The sequence below is a fragment of the Agelaius phoeniceus genome, chromosome 1 (assembly GCF_051311805.1).
Source record: "Agelaius phoeniceus isolate bAgePho1 chromosome 1, bAgePho1.hap1, whole genome shotgun sequence".
In the NCBI taxonomy this organism is placed as follows: Eukaryota; Metazoa; Chordata; class Aves; order Passeriformes; family Icteridae; genus Agelaius; species Agelaius phoeniceus.
The window spans coordinates 105,168,722-105,196,709 of NC_135265.1; the positions used below are offsets into that span (position 1 = coordinate 105,168,722).

Genomic DNA, 27,988 nt, shown 5'->3' on the forward strand with positions numbered 1-27,988 from the left:
AGAAATGGGATTGTAAAATAATTGCATTTATGACTGTGATCTCCTTTTACATGTGAAATGTGGAAAACCTTATTTGCTGGGGACTTACAGCTTTTGATACTTGAATGAGACTTTTCAAAATGAAAATTGGAAAAATAGAGTTGAAAATCACTTTTGTGGTAGTAGGGCCTTATTTGACTAGAACTTTCTGGTCTGGCCTTCTGAAGCTGCTTTTGACTGCAGCTGAACAGTAACTAGACTGTTAAATGATGGTCTTTCTTCTCCTTTAATGCAGGTATTACAGACTAAGTGAGCTTGTGGAATATGTGTTCCCATTGATTAATAAAGAACAGAGTTCTGCATTTCCGTGCCCAGAATTCAGCTCTTTTTGCTACTGGAGGGAGCCTCTTCCTGACCTTAACATGGATGACCTGGCCTGAAAAGTACTTCTCACCAGGAGATGGAGTTTCATATTGAGCTACACAACTTCAGTTTAAATGTGAAGAACTTTCTTAATGAGGATGCTAATTTATATATTGGTACCGTAAGTCTTACTAAAGAAATCACTTTAATTTCATTGGTTTAAAACAAAGAAAATGCAAAGCTACTGTCTTTTTTTTTTTTGTGGGAGGGTGTGTTGGTTTTTGTGTTTGTTTGTTTGTTTATTGTTTGTTATTGTATACCTGTTCTATGGCACTTGAGATTGGCCTGTCATTGATGGTCATGGTACCCAAGTGCTTCAGGGCAACTAGATACTGAGGTTAAATATATGACTTTGCATTTTCATCAATACAGACCTTATTGTAAACACAGATTATTCTTTTTATGTTGTCTTAAGTATATTTTCTAAAATGAAGCCAAAAAGTGTATGGAAACTGCCAAATAGAATGTCAGACCTATTAATGAAAATGTGGTTTAATGTTCAGATGGGCATTTAGGCCATTTTTGAAAGCAGCCAGAGCCTAAGACCACTGTGCTCTTTCTCAGCTAGAATACAGAAAATGTATACAGACCTTGCTAGCCTGGCAGATTCTGAAGACATAAAATTCCTCTTTAAATGTAAATATGCCTTTTGTTACATGCACAAGACTGGGCTTGTACAAATCACACTCGTACTAACTCTGCTTATTACTTTTTTTTTTTACACACAATGTTAAAACTATTTCATGAGTTTGCTAAAATGAAAGATGTCTTCAGACACTTGTATGGCTTTTGTTGTTTTCAGGCTGTGCTGTGTCATGTTAAATTTTCATCAAGAAAAATCTTGGAGCATTTCTGTAAGGGTTGGGGAACTGGCATTTTTATTTCCTTTTTCAGCACAGATATAATGTGTATGTGTGTGTAAGCTGTGTAGGCCAGTAAAATGTATGTATAGGTTATATTCAGGGAATTGCAATACTAAAAAATAATTATGTATTTAATTTTTTAATTGCCTACTGCAGGTCTCTCCAGAGTTCTGTATTGCAGGTTTTCAGTAGCTGGAAGAAAATGCAACTCAGTAGTGAGGTTCCAGCTGTGAGAATGGTTAAATGCTGCAGAGCAGAATAAAACTTTTTTTTTCTTTTTTCTTTTTTTTTTTTTTTTTTCTTTTTAAGAAGTTTTGGGTTATTTGCAAACATCATGCTGGTCATTCCTAAGGTTCCAATCAGAGCCTGTGAACAAATTACATTCCAGTTCTGGTGTTTATCAGCTATAAAAGCAGCTAATTGACTTTCTCCAAAAGTACTTGAAGGCAAAGGTGGCTGCTTTTTAAGTTGAATTAGTGCATGTGACTTCTTTTGGACAAAACTATGTGAGAATATATCATTCCACCAGCCCAAAGGGCTTAAGGACTACAGTCATTCAAACACCAGATCACTCAGTTTTACTACCTGCAAAAGCATACATTTAGAGGATTTTACATCTCTCCAGGAGTAATTTTTTCTCAATTGTCAGGCTGTCCTAACCCTCAGTTCTGATGTAACATCAGCTAACTCTGGACAATTGGTGAACTACTCGGGGGGGGGGGGGGGGGGGGCATTTTTAAATCACTTTAAAAATGAAATTACTATCCCCCCCACAGTTATAAAATTCTAGTGTATTCCTCTATTTATAAAACACTGGATAATGAGTGGAGGCAAGCAAAATCAACCTGGAATCTCTTTCAGAGCAGGAGAAGGAGAGTGGGATAAAAAAAACTTACCTGTCACGGTGTGTCATGCATGTCAGTGAATTGAAAGGCATCCTCATTTTTGTACTATGAGAACAAAATAACTTCTGTGGTTCTTGGTCACCAATCTACTCAGTCTTTTAGCAGAGAGTTGAATCCTTTCACAGGATTCAACTCAAAGGATATTTTACTGCTTTTTTCTCATATTTTTTTCAACGTCAAAAGCTTGCAAACATCATTGCGTGTATTTTTTTTCGCTTTTCCTACTCTTTATCCCATAGATTTCATTAGAAACTAAAATTTTCATGATCACCAAGTGCTTTGAATATCAATGTGATTTGAGCTTTTAAGTCACTTAAATACTTTAAAATTAATAAATAAGAATCCAACGTAATAAAGTATTTTAATTACAAGATTAAATATTATATCTAAAGATTCTATTTTGCATAAAGGAAGTGAAGCAGCCTTTCCTAAAACAGTCTTTTTGTGGCTGTCAAAATTTGCTTTACCATGCTTAAGTCTACTCTTGGTAGCCCTGGTATTACACAGCTTTTCTAAACATAAAAGCACTTCATGAAACCATGAGTTCCCAAATGGGACAGATTGTTACCATGGTTTGGCTGTGTTTTTTTGGGTTAATATTCTTTTTTCACTTTTCTTTTTTCCTTCAATTCCCTTCAACTTTTCAGACTGTCATAAAGATAAGCTGTGGATTTCAAGGTGGGGTCTTGAGTAAATGAGAAGTGTGGAAAAACAGTATCAGGTATATCTCCAAATACATGTACTTTCAGCTGGTATGAAAATGGGGGTTGTGTGAGTTTTGTTGAGAGCTCCTCATTCTGCTAGCATGTCACTTTGCATTGTAGGAGTGTCCAAAAGGTTGCTTAATTAAAAAAACAGATTTGTTTTTCTCTGTAACAGCTACAGTTTGATATTTGTTTTTTGATAAAATGTAAATGTTGCTGAGTCTTTCTGATACGAGCAGGGCAGGGGGTTTGGTTTTTCTAACTCTGGCTTGTATTTGAAGCTTTTCAGATTGTTTGTTAACCCCATTTAGGGACAGAATATGGGGCCTGTCGTTGTGTACCTGTGTTCTCGGGGCTGCTGGGCACTTTACTGACTCTAGAGCAGACATCTCGTTGCTATCAAGCTGTGGGCTTGTGCCACAACATGAACATGGAGGGGGTAAATAAGAATTATGTGTTAGCTTGACCTTTGTTACCTTAGTGGAGAGAAGTGGCCTGAAACGAATGTTTGAGAACAAGTTGTGCTATACTGGTGTAAAATTAGCGCAAGCTACATCATTCTTTCTGTGAAAGAGGAACTTCTAAGTGTGCCTGGCTGTGGGCACACACACACCCCTGTTAAGACTGTGTTGTTGAAGATGCAGATCCTCTTAGCGTTGGAACCCCTCAAAGGCTGAGTCAATGACACCTGTCTGGGAGTAAATAAGGAACATTGCAATTCAAAACTTGTTAGTGACTTGGACATTACCTGTTTCTATAATGATTTAAAGATCAGCAGTTTAAAGGGTATGCATTTCTGGATTTAATTTTTTTAAAATTTATTTACTGTACCAAGCATGTTTGTACTTCAGAAGATTGGGCTTTCATTGCCAACAGTGTACAAGTGCATGTGCAATCCTGGCTCATGTCGTCTTAACTTTCTGTCATCGGTATATGCCTTCCAAAACCCTTTTTTTTTCTTTTCAACTGGAAAAGTTTTAACACTTGTGTCAACTCCATTATGGGACTTCTGAAGCAAACTCTGAATCCATTTATGGTAAACGTGAAAGAGATGAGATTTCATGTTAATATTTCATGCAAGTCTTCTAGAAAATGCTGTCATATGGATGAGTTGTTTAAATGACTGTAATGCAAATTCCTAGTGAAACATCACAGATAGAGAATTTGAGATGCCTTTAAAGTGTCACTTTTACCTGAAGAAATTTTAATTTCCAGAGTTAAAATTTGCTAAATAGAAAGGAATTGTTTGGGACTTTTTTACAGTGTTAATTACTTCCAGATGAAAGTTAAAATGTTGGTTTATTTTGAGGGTGGGAAAACTCTCTTCAGTCATTTGTTTCATTTTTTATCTTGAAGATGTGGAATACTTGATTATTAAGCAACCCAATCACTAATAAGGTAGTGTGTTTAAAATGTCAAATCTGTGATCATACCAATACAGTGGTTTTTGTTAAGACTGGACTGTCTTGGGTACAGCAACCCACACTTCAGTGCAATGTTTATTGGTGTTCGGAACAATGTTATCACAATAAAAACAGACTTAAAGTAAAATTTCTCTTTACTTGGTATTTGGCAATTCCTTTATTGTACTGCTGAATGACTAAACACGGGGCTATTAAAATTGTGTTTATGTTCAGCATAGAATTTAAGTTGGTCTTCTCAGGATACAGTATATTTGCTTTCCTTCAGGCTTGATTTACTTTTTTTTTCAGAGTATTTATACAGCTGATAAGAAATTGCTGTCATCAAGCTTAACTTCTGTGCCAGTACCAATACTGGGTTACAACTATAATAAAAAGCAAACATGCACTTGGTAATGTAAAATACCAGGTAACAGAGGCATGACTTGGGAATCTACAAGCTGCCTTGAAGAAAAAGTTGTAAGTGCAGTTTGAGCTCTTGTAAATCTGTCCTAATTTGGAGTTTTATCCTGTTTCAATCAAAGTTAACTTTTCCCTTTCAAGGCAAAGAGTATTGTCTTCCATAGCAGTTGTTAAATGGTTTGAAGCAAATATTGTGAGGCAGTCTTGGAAAAGGGGCCTCAAGCTTTCAGTAGAAATTAATTTCCCTGGTCTCTTGCTGCTCTTGGTAAATGCAACCACCTAGCAGAAAACCTGATTGTTCAGTCACATTATGATGGATCTGCATGAAAAGGTCAGTGATGCTGTGCCTCTTGGTCCTTCTGTGGTGTCATTGGTGTTACTGCTGGTGTTTTATCACCTCCTGTGTTCCTGCCAGGTTTCCCCCATGACTCTGCTGACACGCTGCACTCATTCCTCCCAGCAGTCTGCTCAATGCCCATCCTTCACACCTGGGTCCGACTGCATCCTTGGTGCTGCAGTGAGTGACTCTGCCTCTGCAAGCAACAGAAGGGTGGTGTGTCCTGTGCCAGATGTATGCCAAATGTTTGAATCTGTTGCAAAAACTTTTCTGAGCTGGCATTGTTTCTCCTGTGTCCATCTTACTGTAATGCACTCCTACTAGGGTGGTCTTGTTCTTGGTGGATGGATTTTTCTGTCTTGGAGCAGCTGGTTTCAATGTGTAAAGAACAGAATCACTGTTTCCAGGAGCAGAACACTGTGCCTGGAGTTATGTCATGCATGTGGTGCACTGAGGACCTGCAGTCCTGCACTGTTTTGGTGGGAAGTGTGTGCATGCTCCCACTTGTTGCCTGCTGAGCTCTTGTGCCAGCGGTGAGCACGGAGCCAGCTCAGCTGAGTTTTCTGGGCACATGTCCCCTGTGCTGTGTGTGCTCAGAGCTTTCACTGTTGGGCACAGCAAGGGTTTTTCAGGGTCTTCTGCCTGGCAGGGATGGCCACTCCTGTGCAATGTGTTTCCTAAGCAGTCCCTTGCTGCTTTTCCTCCTTTCCCTTGCCTTAAATTAATCAAGCCCCCACTAGTGTTTCTGTCACACTTGAGCACTGGTACACCTCCTGTTCTTTCTGGTTGTATCTTTTAGCCAACCTTTCCCTGCCCTCTCTTTTTAATTCACCTTCCTACTTTGCTGGCCTCTAATCTTACATTTCCCACTTCTGTTGATACTTCCTGTGTACCTGCTCTGGTGATCACAAGCAACACCATGAGCTGCTCAGCCTAGAACTGGCTGAAGGGCAGGGCTCAGAGGGTTGTGGTGAAAGGGAAAGGAACTGCTGCTGCCTGGTGATGGGTGACCAGTGGTGCTCCTCAAAGCTCAATTCCAGGGCCAGTTCTGTTCAATATATTTATCAGTGGGCTGGATGCAGGAGCTGAATGCACCATTTGCAAGTTTGCTGACAATGCAAGCTGGGAGATGCTGTTCACTCTCGAGGGACAAGGCCTTGCAGAGAGATCTAGATGTATAGGAGCTCTGAGCAGCTCTGCTCTGCAGTGTTGGCATGGTTTAGGAAGGGTATTCCCCAATTTTGTATTCCCACTGAAATACCCCAGACCACTGAGCTTTCTTACCCTTCCTCCAGCTCCCTCTCTTCCCCTGTGGAGGGCTGGAAATGACAGCTGGAGGCACACAGAGCTGAAGATCACAGGTTGAGATTAGAACAATTTACTAGAAACAGCAGTGAAATAAGGAACAGTAACAACAGTGATAGGAACAGCAGAGTGTACAATTCATATCCAGTTGCTCACCCCTGCTGCAAAACTTAACTCTGTCCAAGCCCAGAACCAGGACAAATGCAAAGGTCAGTGATTGGTAAAAATGAACAACCAAACAGATTCCAGACAACTAACAACCCCCAAAGATCCCCAAACTACAGCATTTATGGAATCTCTTGTGTGTAAGGCAGCCAGGTGCTCTCCCCACATGGCATTGGACGCTTGAAGCCACCCTGGATTCCCCATGCTCTTGAACTTGAAGCTGCTTTGATGCACCACAAAGAAGGGGATCCTGCCAGGGCCATGGGAATGACTGGCTGTCTGCACTCTCAGTCACTGGGAAACACCCCATGCCAGCAGCATGGATGGAGGGGAGTGCTCTGTGCAGCTGCTCAGCACTCCCAGGCATGGACAGCCCTTGCTCCATCTGCTGTGAGGCAGGCACAGACTCACTGCAGCAGTGGCAGGAGGCTCAGCCCTGCAGGTGCCACATCCTGCCCCTGTGGGCTCTGCCCCTGCCATGCTGGAGGAGTGGAGGGGCCATCTCAGGATCCCCAAGCCTGTCAGTGTTTAAGAGGCATTAAAGGCAAAGGACAATGCCTTTGATCAACATGCTTTAGCTTTTGTCCAGCACTGAATTGGTCAGGCACTTGGAGGAGGTGATGGTTGTAGGTCCCTTGCAATACTTGCAACTGAAATACCAGGAATCAGTGCAGTGCCTGAGCAACTGAGATGGACAAGAGCTGTGTTGGCAGAACTTCTGCATACTACAAAGTCTATGTGACACAGTGCTTGACACTGAAAAATCATTTTAAATCTACATGCAAGCTTGACTGAGAAGCCAGAACCTGCAGTTCTAAAGGAGGTGGAGAAGAGAAAAAAATTTTGGCTTACAGTGCTGCTGTATTCCCTGGAAAGCAAAAGAGCATCAAGGCATTACACAAGAGGTAGGCTTTATTTGGACATAATCTGCAGTTGTTTTCTGTCACACAGTTTGTTCATGTTCCTGGATATTTCTCTCCCCCTTTGAGATTATTTTTATATATGCATGAATATATGTATAGACATGCACACCCTGAAGCATACTTTGAAATGCACTGTTCTTTTTGCTGAAAAATGTTAGTCATGTTCCTTTTTCACAATCAAGACAGTGAAATAAATGCCAAAACCTGGTTATGCAGTAACATGTTACAGGGTGTTGTTTGAAATCTCCCATATACAAAAAATTGGCAGAGCTGCTGTTCTGCATCCCAAGTCTGCAGGGTACATTGCAAAAAGGTTATGTTGGCTGGAGCACAAGTCTGTCTTGTGATGACAGGAGACTGCCCTCAGGTATTCCTGGTAGCTGGATGATTTGAACTCTGTGCCATCATCCAGGAGCAACCAGCAGCCAACCTGTACCTGCTGAGCAAGTCTCAGTGGAGTGCAGATTCCTCCCATCTCCAGCTGAGACTGTAAATGCATTTCTAGTTTTAGTGAGAGAACCCATGGCCACTACTGGGCTGTAATACAAGGACTTAGCTAATCAGCAAACAATCACTTCCAAATTCATGCTGTATTCTCAGGAAAGAGTTCAATCCTGATTTGAATCTCCTGGTTGTAGTTGGGGAACTCTTTACCTTGCATTCCCAGCACATTTTAAAGCTGCATGGGGTGGTGATGGGCTTGTTGTTTCAAGTTGCTTTCTTATGCTTTCCACCTACAGCTTGCTTGACTATTTTTAATTTTTCTTTTTGGGCCAGCTGGTTTCACCAAACCAACTAGAGTCAGTGACACTGCACAAACTAGTCTGGTGTACACTGAAAGGAAATGTGATAGAATACCACAGAAAGTCCTCATAGCTTTGAGTGTTCTCAAAGTGGACAGTAGAAAAATGTCTTTGCTGTCTCCAGAGGTCTTAATAGCAAATTAAAATAATGAGGTAGAATTTTTTTTACACTTTTTGCAGTGAAAATTGGCATTCCTGCTTTGCTGCAGTCTTTCCTGGGGATATGACTGATTTATATGTCACATTGGGGTTTTAGGATAGGCTTGCCACATTTGGCCAGAGGCAAGTCTCTCTGGCTGTCAGCATGCTGGCTTGGCTTCAGATGTTCTGGCTGCTAAAGCCCTGCCTCTGGGAACTCACCTGTCTCACAAGTGATGCTGCCCTGGAGACTCATCTGGTTTGTATATTTGCAGTCCCTAGGAACCAGGGGGCCTCGTGCCTGGCTGAGGGACTGTCAGACACACATCTGCCTGTACAGCATTGGTAGGTGAGTTTCTTCTTTCTGAGTTTCTTCCTCTTTTGATGTCAAATTAGAGCACTGGGCCCAACAGGTACTGTATTGCCTAAGAGCTTTGCAATTCTCATGTTTTGCATTACTAAACTACCTACAATGCAGCTCTAAAAGGTAGCACTGATCTGTGCGACAGGCACCAGTCCTATCTTAGAGCTCCCACCTACTGGATTTTTTTTAAGGCTTTCTCAGTTAACAGATGCTTCCTATTTGAGCTTGTGGGTTCTCCTGGATGTGGCAGTCAAATCATAAACCCACAGTGAGAAATGCCCCTTTCAGTGCAGGTCTTTCCATGTGCTGCTGCTGATTCTCACCAGATGTAAATGCTCTGTCAGCAGGCTCAGGTATTCTGGAGCAGAGCTCTTACTCCCTTCTTTGAAGCTGGGCTGCTCTGTGTGGAGCCAGCCCTTGTCAGAACTATAAATGCATTTGTGCCCAAGTCTCTTCCAGCTCTTGCATTATTAATATTTAATCCAAGCACTGACTGGAGCAGAGACAAACTCAGGTTTCATTCTCCCTTTCCCTGTTGATGGGCTACATCCCTGTGGTCTTCCCAGGTGAGTGAATATTCCACTTGTAAGCTCCAGGAAAATAACCTCACTAGGAGGAACTAAACCACCTACACTGATTACAGCAATTACCAAGGAAGTGCAAATTAAGGTCAAATCCCTCTCAACAAAGGTGGGAATCTTAGATAGAGGTTCCTTGTAAAAGGTCATAGCTTTACCCACCCACACAGCTCGAGATGAATGGGAAGCTGTCCCTCAAAAGTCTAAAGGTGCCCTCAAAATAAGGTGCTGAGATTGTGCCCTGCTGTGACTCAGTTTAGGGAATGCCCTACAGCAGTGTACAAGTACCACTGACGCTGCATTTTGATGCTTAAACTGTCCCAGCACAGGCAGCAGCAGATCCTGGGTCTAAAGGGAAACTTTCTGGTGTAGGATGGCCCTGTCCCATTAGCAGAACTGGGCTTGTGAAGATCTGTGAGTTGGATTTAGGAATCTCCTGGAGCAGTTAGATAATAGTTAAATGATCGATAATAATTAAATAATTGATTTGCAACTCAGCACTAAACTTGCACTGATGATTCTTAAAAATTTCTCACTTGGGGGGGGAGGTGGAACAAAAAGGTTGTGTTTGCCAGCTAGGTCTCCCTAAGCACTCAGCTCATTTTGTTTGTTTCCATGAGTCATTTTTAGAACAGGCAACAATAATCTTGAGTCATACATAGTCTGGAGCCAGCTTCTTAGAGAACACAGTTTTCTGGAGGAGAGTGAAAAATCCTGAAAGGAAAAGTGCTTCTCTGGCTTTTGTACGTAACAAGAAATTCTGTTTTTAAAATGAAGAAAAAGCGTATTATACGCTTGGCTTTTGAAAACACAGAAAACAACCCTTCCTGTCTGTCCCTACCATTCTGAGCCCTAGGAAGGCATGGGACAGAAAGGACAAAAGAAAGCTAAGCCCCCCCTTGAACGAGTGTGCAGTTGCTGACTGTGTGCTAATGCTCAGGTCCAGAAACACAGGCAGGGAAACGGGATGGAGGCGGCTCCTTCCATCAGTGCAAGTTCACTGTACATCTCTGGCTACTGCCTGCCAGCTGCTCTGTCAGAAACAGCCTTCCCCCTGCAAACACAGCTTACCCCAGCTCCTGCTTATCTCTAACACCGTCATTTCTGGAAATCAGGTGTCAAGAGATCTTCCCAAATCAGGTGCTTTAAACTCCACCCACAATTTCCTTCCTGTGCTCACAAGTGCCCCAGTGCAACCCTAGCTGCACTAGGACTGACTCAGAGGTCCCCTGTGGACAGAAAGCTTTTTTTGCCTGCTCTTCTTAAAGCAGTTCAGCTTCCAGGATGTGATAGTTTGTTGTGGGAAGGCCTCAACTCATTGCCTGGAAACAGTTATTAGGGAGTATCTGTTCCAAAACTAAGTAACAAAAGCACAAGTCTTCATCTGATCTCCTCAGATGGGAAGAGCTTCAGCTAAATACAATGTACTGCTTTACAGCGCAGGCAGTTCTTCCCTCACCTAAAAAAAAATGTTTGTTCTGAGGCTACAAACAGCTGTTCTGCATTTGTAATAAGGAAAATACACTACACAAACCACTATGATAAATACAGCTCTATGTGGCATGAACAGACTACTAGAAAGGTCAGTCGATATAAAGCATGTACAGGTGACAAATATATGTACATGTGAAAAATGAATATACAGTCCTGCTCTCAGTTAAACATGGCTGGATTTCAGCCACAGAAGTGATCGAAATGCTAACTCCTAAGAGCCAAAGCATCATTTTTGTTACCTCCACTGAGAAGTGGCTAGTGTGCAAAATAAAATGCTGCTGCCTCAGATGTGTTTACCTGTTTAAGCTAAGAAGGCTGCTTTATCCATATAAACAGATGCTGAGTGTTAAAACAAACCTCACTCGAAAGCACTGATGCAGGAGGTCATCACAACAACTCTGGGAGAGGGTTGGTTTGTGCATTTGACAATATTGACTAATAAAACTATTTTCCTTTATCAACCTTTTTTTTTTCTCTGATTTGTCTTCTACAGTGCACCAAAGACACAAACTTCCCTTCTAACGCAAATACTGCTGGACTGCCAGAAACAGGCCTTGTAAAATTTTTCAAAATCACCACTTTTCTACCTAAGCAAAGTTGAGTCTGATTTTTCTGACCTCTTTTGTTAATTTCCAGCAGCAAGCTTTAATCTCGAGAGTGTCATGAATAACCAATCATCTTTTTTACTCCATAAACAGACAATAACTGTTCTGAATCTTTCAGTAGTAGCAACTGCACCTTGCGTTCACATCTTCCCAGTGGAAAGCTGAGGCAAGTTCCTCTCTGTGCTGCTGTTTCCACCTGACTGAGTCACTCACCTTGTCTCCTAGCACAGTGTTTGGCCCTTAAAGGCAAAAAAGAAAACTGATGCAGGTGAATATCATTTTGGTTTGCACCACCACAGTTTGCAATTGCACTGAACAAACTGATTATGCCAACGCACATTACTACAAGGAATAAAATGTCATCAACCATATCCACTACAATTTCACTTTCTCGGCTCTGCTTCACTGAAAACATGAAAATAGCTGACCACGACTGTAAACTTGAGCAAAGATGTAAACTTTGATACGCTAGGAACAATTTGAAAAACTAGGGAAAAGATTGCAAAGGCAATTGACTAGGGAATAGCAGGAGCACAGTGGAGAAGTATCTATGGAGAACACACTTCTTGTTTAAACAATTGTTCTGCTTGTACAGGTAAAGGGCTTGGGAAGGAGTTCATTTAGCTACAGAAATGTGTCTTTTGTAGCTACCTCAGTTAACAAGGGACAAGGAAAATGTTTCTGTATAGACATAAACCCATCACTGAAATCAAATATATAAACTGAATATATTAAAGCTTTGAATTTTATTACACTTAATTTCTTCTGAATATCTTACCCTTCTCCCCTGTTCAAGGTAAACCTAAACATGAGAAATGGAAGGATAAAGGAGAACTCCACTAAACGTGGAGTACATTTCGTCAGAGTCTGTGTAGGCCAGTTTGCCTCCCGTTACAACGACGTTCACTTCGTCTCCTGCTTTGAGGTGAAGAACAAGGTGGAACGTCCCAGGACCACCACAGGTCTGTTTCCCCGAGTAGGGTTTGTGATACTCCAGCAGTTCCCTTCTGTAGCCAGCAGTGTGGAGCTGAGCCACACTGGCGTTGGAGACGGACAGCACCGCTTCCACGTACTCGTCCCTCTCCGGGGCCAGCACGGCCGTGATCAGGTAGCGCCCTTCGTACGGCGACGTGAAAATGCCTGCGGAACAGAGACAGCCTGCACTGACCACAGCCACTCAACACGGGGACACCTGACTGCCCGAAGCACAGTGACAAACATAAAGCCACGTGCATCACCCACTGCTTCGTGGTCAGCCTGGGCAGGTGACCAACTGATCAGAGTCATGGAGGTGAAGGCACAACTTGCACTCTGTGCTTGAGAAGGAGGCAGCTCCCAGTTAGGGACCTTGGAGGGACAATAGGAGAACCTCTCCCTGTCCCCTCCCCTGTCCGTGCCCCAGCCACAGTGAAGTGGATGAGTAAGGAACCTCACCTCTGCTACCTGGGCTCAGCTGGGCTGAGGAGCACACCCAGCTGTGTATGTAGAAGTGAGCTGGGCCTCAGCCGTACTGGGCAGTCATGGAAAACCAGCTGTGAAAGCATGTGCCTGTCCATACCCACAGGAAGCTTTTACCCCCATGTGTCTGGTTTAGATGGACTTGGTTTCAATGTACCAGCAAGGCCTAAGGTAACATGGAACACTGGTAACCCATGCTCCTGCCTGTCCAGCATGTCTGGGGTGCATTCCTTGGCTGTTACCTGTATTGGGGTTATAATAGTCCCCGTCATTCACAAGCACTTTGTTGAAGTGAACCACGCCGACATCACTGGAGAAAGGCTTCTGTGTGAGCCCAGCAGAAAATGACACCAGAGAGGGCACAGCAGCAGTGGCAGGTCCTGAAATGGGTAACAACACAAGTCAGAATCACATCAAGATGATAACACAGCCTTGTCCCTGTGATGCTTTATAATCCTCTGTCTGTTCGTCTGTTCTTGCACATACTCCACTTGGACTAATCCTGCCAATTGCAGGATGCCAGAATTAGCAGGATACATATGCTAGCCCAGGTCCCAGGTGTCTCACCTTAAAATGTACTGAGCAACATGAAGCTCCTGCCTTGGCCACAGGGTTTTTTTGGGTTTTTTTTGTTGTTGTTATTTGTTTGTTTGTTTGTTTTTGTTTTTTGTTCTAAGGAAATAGTACATGGCTAGCAAATGTTGGCAGTGGAAATCCTAGCACCCTTCAATTCAGTAATGCTTCCGTCCAAGACCTTTCTCAGGACAGAGGCTGCCTTTCAACATCTCCACTCTCCATCACTATCACAATGGCCATAGGAATGCTAAAGATTATAGCTCGTGCCAGCTTTCCTTGTCATGTTGAGAAGCTGTGCATAGCTTAGATCTCCCACTTTCTCTGCCAAAGCCTAGTGAAAATGCCTATAAGAATATATAACATTTCTGTATTAATGCAAAAAGAACTTTTTGTCTCTCTCCATCACTTCTCTTCTGGGGTACTTTTCACTTGACAATTTTTAATTCTTTTCTCAGCAGATCAAACAGACACTTAGGTATTTTATAGTGGCTATCCAGCTGCTAGATGAACACTGCTGTTAGACTGAGTTGGATGAAATATAATTTGGACAATTAAGACAAACTTTTACTTTTAACAGACTGACTTAATATCAAGTGTTCAGTGCTCAGTCACTTATTAGTCTCATTTCAAAAATGTTCCCTTTAAACATTTTCCCTAAGGCAGTACACACTGCTAGAGTCAATTCTTGCTGCTTTGTCTGGGCAAGTAGCTAAACAACAAATGCCCTGGAGTTGTCCACAGCTGCTGTTTCACCCTGCTCCTTCTGCCTTCCTTAAAATTAATGTTTGTCCTCTCCCTCTCAATCAGAGATGCCCATCAGCAACAAATGCTAAATTCATCAAATCCTGAACTGAAAGGGACCCACAAGAACCATCTAAGTCCAACTCCTGGCCCTGCACAGGACACCCCAACAATCACACCTTGTGCCTGAGAGCAGTGTCCAAACTCTTCTTGAACTCTCTCAGGCTTGGTGCTGTGATTACTTCCCTGGGGAGCCCACTGCAGTGCCTGACCAATGTAAAAACACTTTTCTTAAAATCCAATCTAATTCAGATGATATTGCTTAAAATTGAAGTTTAAAAAGTCACATAACTTCACCTAAAATGTGGATATACAAATGTTCTGCTATCCACTGTTTTTCTGAATAACTCAGCCTGGGGGGTGGGGAGGAGAAGGCAAAGGGGAAGACAGGCCTGCACCTTCAGAATTGGCAGATAACCACGTTGATTTCCCCCAGGGGCTGTTAACCAGCTGCCTCATGTATCTTTGGAAATCTTCTTATTCAGCATTTTGTCTCAAGCTCAGAAGATAGACAGAAGCCCTTTTTCATTACTCCTACCTGCCAACGTGCCTGCAGGTGCAACTGCAAGCTAAGATGAGGTTGTTTGAAAGTACCAAAATTAATTGCAGGAAGCCTAGTTACTTAAACAGCTTCTGTAAAGCTCCACCACCTTAACACAATGCTGCTCACACAGAAAGCTACTCTCAGCTTACCTTGAGACTGAAATTAACTGAAAACACACCTCAAATTGTTGGCTCACACAAAAGGTTTCTTTCCCCTGCAGTAACACTGCAAAATGGAACAAAGCACGTGTTGCCTGCCCAGAAACACTGCCAGCTTTGGAGCAGCAACAGCTCTGTTTGGGTAGGTGTCATCTGAATAAAGGAGTGATTCCTGCCCTCACTCTTCACAGCTTCCTCCAAGATTTTCCTTTACTAATTGCTAGAGTAGTCATTAGAAGTGACTATTTGTTGCTAAGCTGATGAAACTGCTTCAGATCTGCAGCTGAGTTCAGCACACCATATGTATCTATTCAAAGCAGAAATCTTAAACCTGTCTAAATATCTTGTAGATCAGTTCAGGGGGTGATATAAGGTCACACAGTAAAGATGCAGTGTGTCTGTGCTCTCTTCCCCTCTTCCCACCTTCTAGATGGAGTTGTGCTGCCTGTTTGAAGTTTTCATAATTCCTACCAACACCTCAGCAGTGCTTTTTCAAAACTTTACAGAGGGCTGCACCACCTTCTCCTACATGTCCCCTCTTGCAAACACTTTTCTTCATGCAAAGATCAAAGTTCAGCTTCTTGAAGGAAGGTCCAGGCTGGGACACTTACTTTCACTTAAGCAGTCAATATTGTGGAAGTATAAACATCAGAAAAAAAAATTAAAGCATTTTAAAGCTGTGAACCACAGGCTAAGCTCTGATGAAGAAACTGCCAGGCAGACAACGTGTTTCATGGAAGTTTCAACCGCAGTTTTACTCCCCCTTTTGGGGGAGGAAAAAGCTCTTTTGACTTCAGATGCATTCAAGAAGGTTTCACTTGAGATATTACACATGCAGGTAAGCAGGAGCAGGTAAGTCTGTTCTTGGCAATCTGTGCTACTCTAATGCATTCTGGGGAGTCAAAAACCACAGAAGATGCATGGGTGGCCCTTGTTAGGTTACATCTACTTCCACCTATCTGCTGGTTTGTGTTCCTGGTTCCAAGCACAGTTCATGCCTCCCACAGAGCCCAAGGGCCAGAAGGAAAGAAAAGGAAAAAAAGATCATTAAGCAAAACAAAACAGCACACAGCATAGGCATTTGCTATCAAGATGAAAGGAGAAAAAAATAACAATATGAAGGGGCTGTGGACAACTGCTCAGCAACTGGAATGAGGATTCTTCAAGAACTGACACAGAAGAAAGCCTAAGTACATAATTCATATGTCAGTGGACACTTATGAGTCCCTGAGTCCCTTGGATACAGCAGGAGTAAGGAGGATTTGCCAAATTTCCTCTCACTCTATGAGAGTAGGTCAATACTCCTAAATCTAAATGAGGGCAAAGTGTGTAATTTCTGTTAGAGCAAATAGGACAAAAATACAAGCAATTTGTCCCTTCCCTATTTTTTTTAAACTCTCCAATTTGACCTTAACGTGTCATTTTTCAGAAACATTCCTCCTGCCTATGGCTTGGCCATGCAGCACAGCACCACACTGATTTCCACGAGCCAGTGCTCAATGAAGCTGCTCTGCTAAGTCACAGTGATTCTGATGTGGATGATATCTTGGTGTTTTATGAAGACACACATACTTTCCTGCTGAGTTTGTTAGTAACATCTGTCTGCTCTTACAATTCCATCCTTTCACACTGCAGCAAGAGAATATTGCTCCAGCACTTACCTACTGTTCCTAATAGCTAAGGAATAATAAAAAAAAAAAAATAAATCAAGAAATACTCTGGAACTGAAAAGATGCAAATCATGCCTCAACATTCAAAAAAAGCATGAAAGTGGGCTACTTTAGTCCCAGAAGACAGAATTGGAGCATTGGAGCCCTCAATCTGCCCTTCTTCCTGAGCAGTGCTTTTATGTAACAGAAGCTATTCAGAAACAGAACTGAAAGAGAGTACTCAGAAGGCCATTTTAAGAGTACAAGCTTCTTATATTAGGAATTATAGTACAAGAAGGTCTGGTCATCTTTCAAATTTGAATTTCAGTACTACAAAATGCACTGAGTGAAGACTGTCAAGGACATCACAAGCAGTGGTCCAGAGCTAATGAGACAGTAAGGATTCCTTGATGCCCTATTCACAGAGTAAGTTCCTCCTCTGATAAACCAAAAATCTTCCCTTCCCCAGCTTTTGATTTCCACAGCACTGTTAACTGCTGAATTCTGTCCCAGAATGCTCTCTCTTCATCAGACACTGACAACTAGAATCACAGACTCAATTGGACTGGAAAAAACCTCTGAGATCATCGAGCCCAACCTATGACTGAACACCACCAGGTCAACCATGGCACCGAGTGCCACATCCTTAAACACCTCCAGGGACGGCGACTCCACCACCTGCCTGGGCACTCCATTCCAAAGTCTAATCACCCTTTCTGTGAAGAAACTCTTCTTCATGTCCACCCTAATCCTCCCCTAATGCAGCTTAAGGCCATGTCCTCCTGTCCTGTTGCTTGCCTGGGAGAAGAGGCCAACTCTCAGCTGGCTCCAGCCTCCTTTCAGTGGTTGTAGAGAGCGGTACGGTCACTCCTGAGCCTCCTCTTCTCCAGGCTAAACACCCCCAGCTCCCTCAGCTGCTTCTCATCAGATTTGTGCTCCAGACCCTTCACCATCTTCACTGCCCTTCTCTGAACATGCTCCAGCACCTCAATGTCCTTCCTGGACTGAGGGGCCCAGAACTGGACACAGCACTTGAGGTGTGGCCTCCCTGGTGCCAAATGCTGGGAAGAATCACTTCCCTAGTCCTGCTGGCCACACTTTGTGATAGAGGCCAGGATGCCACTGGCCTTCTTGTCCCCCTGGGCACACACTGCCTCATGTTCAGCCACTGCTGACCAGCATCCTCAGGTCCTTTTCCTCTGGGCAGCTTCCCAGCCACTCTGCCCCCTGCAGCAGGTTATTGTGGCCAAAGTGCAGCACTTGGTACTTATCAGGTATTTGAGGTCATGTTAAACCTCATCCAACTGTCCTCAGCCCATCAATCCAGCCAGTCCAGATTAGGGACAGTGGATGTAAATGTTCCAACTCCACAAAAGTCTTAACAGCTTTTGGTACCACCCTTATCCCTCTGTTTCCTGACTATCTGCCATTGAGGTCTGCAAGGCACACTGTGGGGATTTTAAGGACAGATCAGCAGGAATACCTTGTATTTAGATACGTATTCAGTGGCATGGATCAGGAAAATTAACTCCTTGGCCAAGCCCACCTCCCTCTGGATCCCAGGGTGGCAACTGTTCCACCAACATGTTCCACCAAACAGCAGATGGGTGCACTCCTGCCTTGCCCTGCCTTTTCAACACTTCTAACATCCACCTACTGTTTCACACAGTTTTAGCATAAACTTATTAAAACACTGCTCTCTATAAATTGCAATAGGAAGAAAACCCCCAGGAAATCCATTTATCACAGAAATCTAGACATCTATATTGGCTTTGCTGGCATCAAGATAAACGAATGTTTCTTTACTTCTTATCCTTTTCCAGAAACCTCATCTATCGCTGCCTGTTCTTACCACCACAATCCTCAAATGCAAAAAGATTGCTTTAAGGCTATGATGGAATTTTAATTAGCAGGTATAAATATCACAATGAGAGCATGAACTCTTTACAATTCTTTTTTTGTCAGTCCCCAGACCATTCTTCATGAAGTGTATTTGTGATTTTGTTATGGCCATCAAATTAAGTCCTGGGGCAGTAGGTTTTTGAATTCCATAAAGCCCTTATGTTTTACTTCCATCTATCGCCCATTATTTCCTCAAACAAATTTAGATGAAATAACTTTTTTTGAAGAGGATGTGGAAATACTTTGATCAAGGATACCATTCCCCAGGGTTTGATAATATCTTGAGTATGAGACTGCATTGCTGGCAGCACCCAATCAACATATTTATCTAGGCCAACCAGCATGTCCCACATAAATTTTATACCTGTTCATCATACAAATTCTTAAATAAATTGCGATATTAACAAATTTTTAAAAAAAGCACCCCAGCCAACCAAGAAAACTGCATTCTGAATCATTTTAATCAGTGACTGTAAGTGGCAGCACTTCTGCTTTCACTGAAGTCAGAACTTGAGCCCTGGTGACTGTAACAAAGCCAGAAGCTCTCCCAAGAGGAGAACAACCTCATGCAATAGGGTAAGATGCCAGCAGTTATTCAAGATCTTAGTCTTGGCCTTATTAATGTTTTAATAAAGAAATAATAAAATAATCATAAATATCTCTTTATTTTCTAATTTAGAAGGCATACGAAAGGTGCATACTGACATTAGCTAGAAAATACAACTCTCTGTATTTAAAAAACACACAGTAAAGTAAGTAGCAAGAACCCAAAATGATTTTTCAAAACCTAACTCCTCTCACTACCTCTATGTTTACAAAAGATACAGGTTATGTTTTAATGCTTTGGTCTAGCAAAAATTGATCAGATTTTCCTCAATGCTAAACTTAAATACTAAAAAATAACACATTTTTTTCCTCTCAGCCATGACCTTCCAGGGACTAAAATAAACATTAAGAACCCATGTGAAATATTTCTAGGAAACAACTGCCTTACCTTGTGAATCTGTGGTAGAATGAGGTGGCTTTGGATATCCTACAAAAGAAAAGTAATACGTGTGACTAAGTAGACAGCAGAGTACATTATGACCAAATATCACTGCAGTGCTCTAGAAAGCAGCCCTTTCTTAAGGGATGCTTTCTAGAGCACACCGTTCCACTCTCTCTTGGTTTACTTAAGAGCAACCTACCAAAACAGCTATTAAATAGTGTCCCCTATGAAATGCTCAATTATTGTTAAACTGGGGTGGTCATGGCAAAGAGAACCAAACTATTACTCCAATGTATTAAATCCACTGCAAGCATTACGGAAAGAAAAAAAGAAATTGAGTTTCCCTAGCGGCAAAGACTGCTGTAGTTACCAGGGATTTTACATCATCTCTGTTGACCTCATGCTTTGTGCATCCTTGGAAAGGCAGCAAAACTGGCACTGAGTGAGTTTCCCCTACTCCTGCAGCCAGCTGGAGGCTGCAGAGGCCAATTCACAAATCATCTCTGCTGAAAACCCATTCCCAGCAGCCTCAGTGGGTGTCCATGAAAGGCCAAAAGGGGGCTGGTAAAGCACACCAGATCTCAGTGTCAGCTCTCCAGCAAGACCTGACACATCAACTGCACTCAGGAGTGATGAATTACCAGCTCGGTTCTCTCACCTGGTGCTCCAGCGTACCCTTCAGCAATGGGCATGGTGCTCTGGCCAGCCTGGCCATCCACACTCCTCAGACGCCCTCTCCCAGACATCAAAACCGTGCCAGGAGGTCCTGCCTCCCCAGTCTCCAAGATGATGCCGGTTGTTCCAGGCAGAAGCGGCACAACGGCTGACCCTGGCAGAGCTGGGCGTGGGGGAGGTCTCGGCTGTGGCGGGAGGAGGGGGATCCTGTGTCGCGGCGGGTGCATCCTGGGCCGGGATGGCAGCAGGGAAATGCCAGGCTGGGGCTGCACGGGCGGCCTCGGTGGCAATGGGTGCTGCGGTACGTCTGGTCGCCCTTTGACAGGATGAAAGAGCAGGAAAAATACAAAATTATTTGCCTAAAATAGAACATGAGCTTGCATGGTTTTGCATAACAAATACTTCAAAATAAAACAGGACTCAGTTGTTCCCCGAGACCAAAGACTGCAGTGGTTAAATACCATTCCACTCCTGAAGTACTACAGACTCCACTCCTTACAGTAGCCTGTATGGCACAGGGAAAGGAATGAAGACAGCCTGGAGACAGGACAAGCAGCAATCAAATAACCTATGAACATTCATTCAATTGTTACACCAGCTTGGCCTTTCTGCCCCAAACAGGCAGAGCATCACACTTATCCCAGCAGCACCTTCATTCCAGAGTGAGCTCTCCCTGTCCCTCCCTGTCCCTCCCTCTCTCTCCTCTCACTTCAGTTCTCCCCAGCCCACCACACCCACTGTGCTCCCACAACTCTCAGCACAAGGCTGTCCCTCTAGCATGATCATAAAGAAAATTACCCACAGCAAAAAACATCAGTAAATGAACATGACTTAAGAGGCTTTTCCCCTTACCTTAAAAAGCAACAAGCTTAAACATCCTAGTACTTCCATGACTAATATTTTCTGCCAATAAAGGCAGAACTCAAAGATATAATCTACCAGAAAATTCTTTATTGTTTAAATCGAAGAGATACCATTAAAAAACTTTTCCACTGGGGCAGCCAACCCATATGACATCAGGGTTGAACAGCACTAACATGGTTCCATTTGTATATCTGGTCAAGATCTAAGCTCTTTATAGGAATTCTGGTTTATTCATAAAAATGAAGTCCTAGATGCAATGCCCTCCCAAGAGTAAAGTTGAATTACATTTACATTAAGAACAGAAATTTACAAATGTGTAGATTTTAGCAGATGCCATGACACCTTTTACACAGAGTAAAGAGAATTGCATGCTAAATTAAACTTCAGCATAGGTTACTTTGGTTGCATTTTGAGACTAAAACATGTCTTTAGGTGCAGGGATAGATGTGAGTTTCTGTGGAATTGGGCAAACATCCCATTGAAAATTTATCTGATACAACTTGTCACATACCAGAGATGCTTGCCAAGGTTCCCAGCACAGACCACCTCTCTGAGTGGTGCTCACAATGAAACACTTCAATTCAGTACACTCCAAAATCAGCCCAGGCAAATTCACCAGTGGTTAGGGCTAACCCACCTGGCTGTGCCAAGCAGCAGATGTGGTGTGAGGCTTCCCCTGGCTCTGGTGTGTGTCTGGGGAGCCCAGGAGAGCCTTACTCTGCCCATTTGAGGAAGAACTTACAATAAACTTGTGCAGGTATTGTCTCCAACACGTGGCTGGGGTCCAGACAGCATCACTGGCAACCCACGTGCTGTTTTGTGACTACTCCACACCTGCACTTTACCCTTGTGAATTTCATTTCTTGTTTTCAGTCTCATAAAAGCCTTAAAAGCCTACATAAGCCTTCAGGAGTACTGGGAGGCTGTCTGAAGTCATAGTCTCACACCACCTGCATTCATTTGCTAGATATGGCTGCTAGGAAAAAACTTCCCTGATTTTTGCTGGCTGACTTTTAACCATCAGGAGAACTGAAACTCATGCAGGCAATGCACCACAAAGCTGGTCTGAAGCTCACTCAGTAACTCTGTCCACAACGCAGAGGCCTAAACAGTGAAATGTTTGCTTTATGCAGATTAAAGCTATTTTCATAAAAACCTTAAAATTAAAAAAAAACTTAAAAAAATTTTAAAAACCCCTGAAAATATCAAAGTGATTTTTTAACAGAATTATTTGCTTTGTAAGACAACTTCTGTCCACAGAAACATTGATTTAGAACTTCAACTAAAATCTTCAGATTAACCTCATTGAAAAAACAAATTGACAAAGTACTTTACCTTGGGATGCATGTACTTGTCATTTCTTGAGTCAATTATGCTAAGCCTCATTAAGACAATTATTTGGGATGACACTGGGAGAATGAATACATTTCTCTGCTTGCTTTTCTAGAACTTTAAATAACAATCAACTGCTGAAATCCCATATCCTGAGCAAATTGCTTCCTTGCATGCAACATGAATACTGCAATATTCAGAACTGTCCCATCTCCATAACACTTAATCCAGAATCACTGGCTAAAGCTCAACTTCAAGTGGAAGCAATCAGATATATGTGAGTAGAGCTCTGCTTGAACTTTGCTGAGCAGGCCATGAACACAACCTTCCCATCATCCTCCCATCTATGTGGGAAGGCAAGGACAGAGCTGAGATCATTACACAGCTAGGAACAGGAACACTGTTCTCAGCAGCAGCATCCTTGCTGCTCTGCTTGTCACCGCTGTTGTGAGTGACAATGAGGTTACCACATCACGTACCAGCATCCTCTGGTGCTCTCCTCAGCCCCCCAAACACACAGAAATGAAGTGCATAAAGCTAACTAGAGAGTAAAGGAATCTGTGACTGCTCTCACAAGAAGCCCAAAAGACCTCACTTGAATTTTGTTATAGACACCCAGGGGATTTAACAATTCTGTTAGAAAGCAGCATTGTGCACAAGCTCACAGGGAGCCCAGAGACTCCTAGACTGTATGACTATTCACACTACAGCATTAAAAATTTTATGTTGCATTTTATCCATGCTGTAATGCAGAGCACACATTTGGTTTCTTAGGCCACAACTTCATCAGAAAACATTTTGTTGTTGGTTTCAAAACCCTGCTACACAGACAACTACCACAGGAATTGCAGGTCAGGTCAAATACCTATAACCAAAGCAAACTGCACTCCCAGCACTGTATCTGGCTGCAAGACCCCACTTTTGATTCCTGGAAAACTTCATGGATATATATAAAAAAGGCAGTACTTCAATAGAGACCACCAGCTTTAGCATGGCTTTCACTTTCATGCCATGTGAAGAGCAAACATACCCTCAGAGAGGAACAGAGTGCAATGAGAACAGCTTAGACTACCAGACACAGAGCTGGGGGAAGGCACCATTTAATGTGGATGAAAAGCTGCAGGATCATTTTACCTTGGAGAGCACATCATGCATGGTTCCCTGAATGCTTAGAGCAGACCACTGCCTGCTGTCACCACTGCATTTCACATTTCACAACCTTCACCAGGAATTACAACAAATTAAGCACTTTTCTAGTCTCTAGGTTTCCATCTGATACACAGTCATTTGCTAAACTGGCTTGTTAGTTTGGCTTGAGGCATTTGAAACCCCTGAATAAAAAACATGGAAGATAATACAGCCATATTTTTAAGACGAGGGTCATTTGACTTTGCTGGGCTTAGACTGCTTGGTGGTAAGATTTTATGTTTCATTTCTTGCAACACATCCTTGCCTTACTGCCCTCAACAACTTTATTAGCAACAACTTGTTTCTGTTTCGGCCCCTCTGAAGTCAAATGACATCATTTGAATGCTACGATGTGCTGGCAAATTGTGCACAAGAAACTCTCCACTGATCCAAGTTCAGGTCTTCCTGTCAAATAATGTTGGTATGGCAGACAAGGCTGCAGATCACAAATGTAAAAACAGTTAAAGCCATACCCCAACTCACGTAACAGGGTTCCCAAAATCACTTCCAAAAAAGGCTCTTCTGCCAAAATCTTTCTGCAACTCCTGCCATCAAAACTTACTCAGGCTGCTGTGCCAGACAGTGTTATTGTAATTGGAAACATTTGGGAACTGCAGTGTGTGCTTCAGGAATCCCTCAGAGGCACCCCAGAGCAGCAAGGGATGCTCAGAGTGCCTGCACCCCACACCCAGCAGCAGTGTCCTTCCACAGGCTTTTAACACCCAGTGGTGGATGGAGGGGTCTGCCCTGAAAAGGCATTATTTTATGGAAATCTAGGTGTGCAGAGGCTTTTAATTCTTTAATACACTGTAAGAGGGGCTGATAAATGCAACCCATGAGGTCGCTTGAGAACCTGCTTCAAACAGCAGCAGAAAGATTACTACTTGTATGTATCTCGGACCTTTCTCCAATGTTGGTCCTTAGTGATAGTTAATTTTGGGGAAGATGGATGAGAAACAGGATTACACAGATACACCATGTTCCATTTTAATGCAAACTGGGATGTTTCTGCAAGATCTAGGGATAAAGGTCCTAACCCTGCTGAATTTAAGTCAAAATTACAGCAAAAGAATTATCTGAAATTTACAGTCCTTCTTCACTCTACTTCCTCCTTTAAAGTTAAGAGATTGGTTTTTTTTTATTTCACACAAAAGCTTCTCCCTTCAGAAGGACTTATGTGTAAAGTACTGCTACACATTTGGTTTTAAACAATTAAACAAAAGAAACACACCTATTGCAGGTTTTCAAGTCTCTGCCTTGGGGTGAGAAGGATATTCTTCCCTTCATGAGGCACAACTTGGCCATTCCAGAAAGAACACTCAAGAATCTCACATCTGATCTCTCCCAACCACCATCAGCTGCAAAAGCGCACAGGCTCTTCCCTCAGCACCTCTTCTAATTTTACCCAGTCACAGAAATTGGCCTCTTACTTATCTCATACATGCACAGAATTAAAACCAGAAGCATCAACCAACTGAAGAGTGCAGTTTCAAAACAGTCTCCAATTCCTATGATTTTGCGTCATGCTAAGAGAAACAGGAAAACAGCAAAACTCAGCTTCCTTCTGTAAACTTCAACTCTCAGGAAAACAACCCACTGCTGGAATTTGGAGCAAGAACTGCAGAGGGAACAGAGTAGCATTTGGCAAGGTCTCTAAACCTTCATTGCAAGGCTCACCAGCACGCTGAGGTTACCATTTCCCAACGTTCTGGGACAAAGGGAATGTATCCCAGCCTCTCAGCTGCTCTAATGCAAACTTTAAACAAAGTGCAGGTGGATTTGCACCAGCATGCTGGACTATTAACAGAACTGGCTGAGGTGCTAAAACATTGCCAGCTGGAATGTGCCAAGTACTGCCAATGACCTTGTGGGAATGCAAGCTTCTGGGAGAGCTACGAAGCAGAAGTCGTATATTGCCATGCCAAGATATGCCAGAGCTCATTTGTGAAACTTCTAGATCAAAGAGTTGGTGCTGAATTATAAGTATAAACTCATGCTAAGAACACGACTTAGAAGAAATCTTTCTTATAATAAATATGAATTAATTTGACTTCAGTTTTCTCTACTTGCTTTTCAATTTTCCCTGAGGAATACAGAATAATCTTCAACAACAAAAAACAAAAAAATCAAATCAAATGAATTGGCATAATACAGATAATTATTACAAAAAACTCACTTTAAAATCACTATTTGAAAACACTACTTTTCCCACTATCTTTATTCTAGCTCGAAGTAAACATAACAACATGTATAACTTCTTTTTGGGTTTTTTTTTTTTTTTCTTTTTGGAGGATACTTTTAAAAGCACTCAAAGTACTCTGTGGTGTTCTGCAGCAAATAGCCAAAATTAGTCACTGCGAAAATAAAGAAGGAATTGTGTAATATTTTTTCCTCCCTTGTTTAGTTCTTTTCTAAGAGTTTCAGAAAGGAAAGCCAGTTAAAAAACAAACAAAGAAGCAAAAAGTAAAAAAAAATAAGCAAGAAACTTACTTGTGTCAGGCTGAGATTTCAGCATGCCTTCAATGTCTGCGGTGATTTTGGAAACCTGACTATGAAACTGTTGGACAGAGTTTTTGAGGCCAGAAATATCAGTGGAATGCGATGCTATAGTTCCATTCATTTCACGGATGCAGTTCCATAAGCTGCTCACGTGCTTATTCAGACCTTCTTTTATATTCTGCAAGCTGTCTGAAACAGAGTCCAGCTTGCTACAGACTTTTTCAATATGTGAGACTCTGCTCTCAACATCTGAAACACCCTCCTGGACCCCTTGGGTCTTTTCTTTGCACTTGCTAAGATCATTCAGGACATGGTCATTCAATTGTTCTAGTCTGTCTTTCACTTCACCACAACAATTCTCACTGGAATGAGCAGTTTGATTCGCAAATGTCCTCTGCATTTGATCAATTTTTCGGAAGACACCTCTTTGTGTTTTTCTGCATGTAGAATTGACACCCAGAAGCTGCTCCCTGCAGCTACTCAGGCCATCTTGAAGATTTTTCATATCCTTATCAATGGCATTTAGATTGTATCGGAATACACGTACATCTCTCTGCATTTTCTGGATGTCACGCTGGTTACCCTTAATTAAGTTGAGTTTCTCGTTAAGAGAGTTATTTAGAGACCTCAGGACAACAGAATTATTCTCTGTTTTCAAGAGCAAGTGATTGTACTTGTCATTACAATCTTCTAGCTGTTTCTGAAGGTCCTCGGTGCCTCGCGGTGCAGACTGACATTTCTGCCCACAGAGCTGCTCAAGCGACAGCAGTTTGTCCTTCACAAAATTCATCTCTGCTGCAAACTGCTCATTTGCAAATCCAGCATCGCTGGGCAAGATAGGCCCAGGATTAGCAAACATTCCATCCGGGTCTGTGGTGTTGGCAATCTCCAAAATAGTCCCGCCTAGCCTGACCTCCAGCGCCCGCAGCTTTTGGTCAAACAAGTCTCTCAGTTCATCCACCTCAGCAGCAATAGCACCACGGAGAGTCTCCTCAACGTAAAAACAGTGTTCTTCAGCATTTCGCTCTGTAATATTCATCCTTGCATCCAGCTCCTCCAGCCTCTCACCCAACACGTCTTCTAGATCTGGAGTTGACAATCGAATGATTTCATTATCTATTCTGACATTCAAGATCCTCTGTGCTTCCACAATTCTGTCAATCTTCTTATCTAAATCTTTCATCTGTTGGTCAAAGTCATTTCCTTCACCCTTTTTGCAACAGCTGGAGTTGTTTGATGGAATCTGAGTGCGGAGAGTATCAATTTCTTTCCTCAAGTCATTCTCTTTTCCTCTTATAACATCCATTATCCCTACACAGTTATTTTCACTGTTGTCGTACTGCTGCTGAATATCCTCTAGTTTATAGTCACAGGAGTTCTTCAGATCTGCCATTTTCTTCTCAAATCCTTCCATTATTTCTTGCCTGAGGGACTCAAATTTTGAGTCTATATAGTCCTGATATATATTATCACGGGGCATTGTTATTGTAGGTCCTTGCGCTGCCTCCTGCAGTTGTTTTAATTGTCCCTCATAGCCTTTTACTTTTCCATTCAGTTCCTCCAGCTCATCATTCCTCATCTTCAAGGCTTCTTTCACCTCAGCTAGCTCAGCTTTTATATCTTCCATTTCAAAATCAATAAAAGGGTCTTTTTGATCTTTATTGTTGAGGAGGCCTGGCAGCTGAATAGTGTCTGTTTCACCACCAACTGCACTGTCAGGCTCCGGGCGGTCGTAAAGGTTGTTCAGCCAAGTGACCAACATCTTGCTAGCATCTTCCTGTACAGTCAGCTTCAGGTTTTCATTCACACCTGCCACGGAGGACTGGAGTTCAATCACAGACCGTGTAAGTCTAAACAACTCGTCCTCAAGAAACTGCATTCTCTTCTCATATGGTGGAGGCGCCGGTGCTCCTGTTGGTTCTGCATCTGTTTCCCAGAAATAACA

General features: G+C 42.5%; 2 protein-coding genes across 4 annotated transcripts in view; one reads left to right on the forward strand and one right to left on the reverse strand.

The window, feature by feature from the left end:
• LPIN2 (lipin 2) overlaps window positions 1–4,425 on the forward strand; it is a 43,981-nt gene extending 39,556 nt beyond the window's left edge. For 2 of the 3 annotated variants that reach the window (XM_054653134.2, XM_054652822.2), the window contains exon 20: window positions 275–4,425. In XM_054653134.2, the coding sequence (XP_054509109.2) occupies window positions 275–419 (145 nt within the window). In that variant the 3' untranslated portion in view covers window positions 420–4,425. The remainder of the gene's footprint in view (window positions 1–274) is intronic. The other variant, XM_054653119.2, reaches the window with a different exon arrangement.
• A 1,971-nt stretch (window positions 4,426–6,396) lies between these two features.
• The window catches only part of EMILIN2 (elastin microfibril interfacer 2), a 37,537-nt gene continuing 15,945 nt past the window's right edge, over window positions 6,397–27,988 (reverse strand). The window contains exons 4-8 of the mRNA XM_054652716.2: window positions 26,035–27,969; window positions 20,144–20,476; window positions 19,492–19,530; window positions 13,110–13,247; window positions 6,397–12,549 (exon numbers count right to left, since the gene is read on the reverse strand). Coding sequence (XP_054508691.2) covers window positions 12,212–12,549; window positions 13,110–13,247; window positions 19,492–19,530; window positions 20,144–20,476; window positions 26,035–27,969 — 2,783 coding nt within the window. The 3' untranslated portion in view covers window positions 6,397–12,211. The remainder of the gene's footprint in view (window positions 12,550–13,109; window positions 13,248–19,491; window positions 19,531–20,143; window positions 20,477–26,034; window positions 27,970–27,988) is intronic.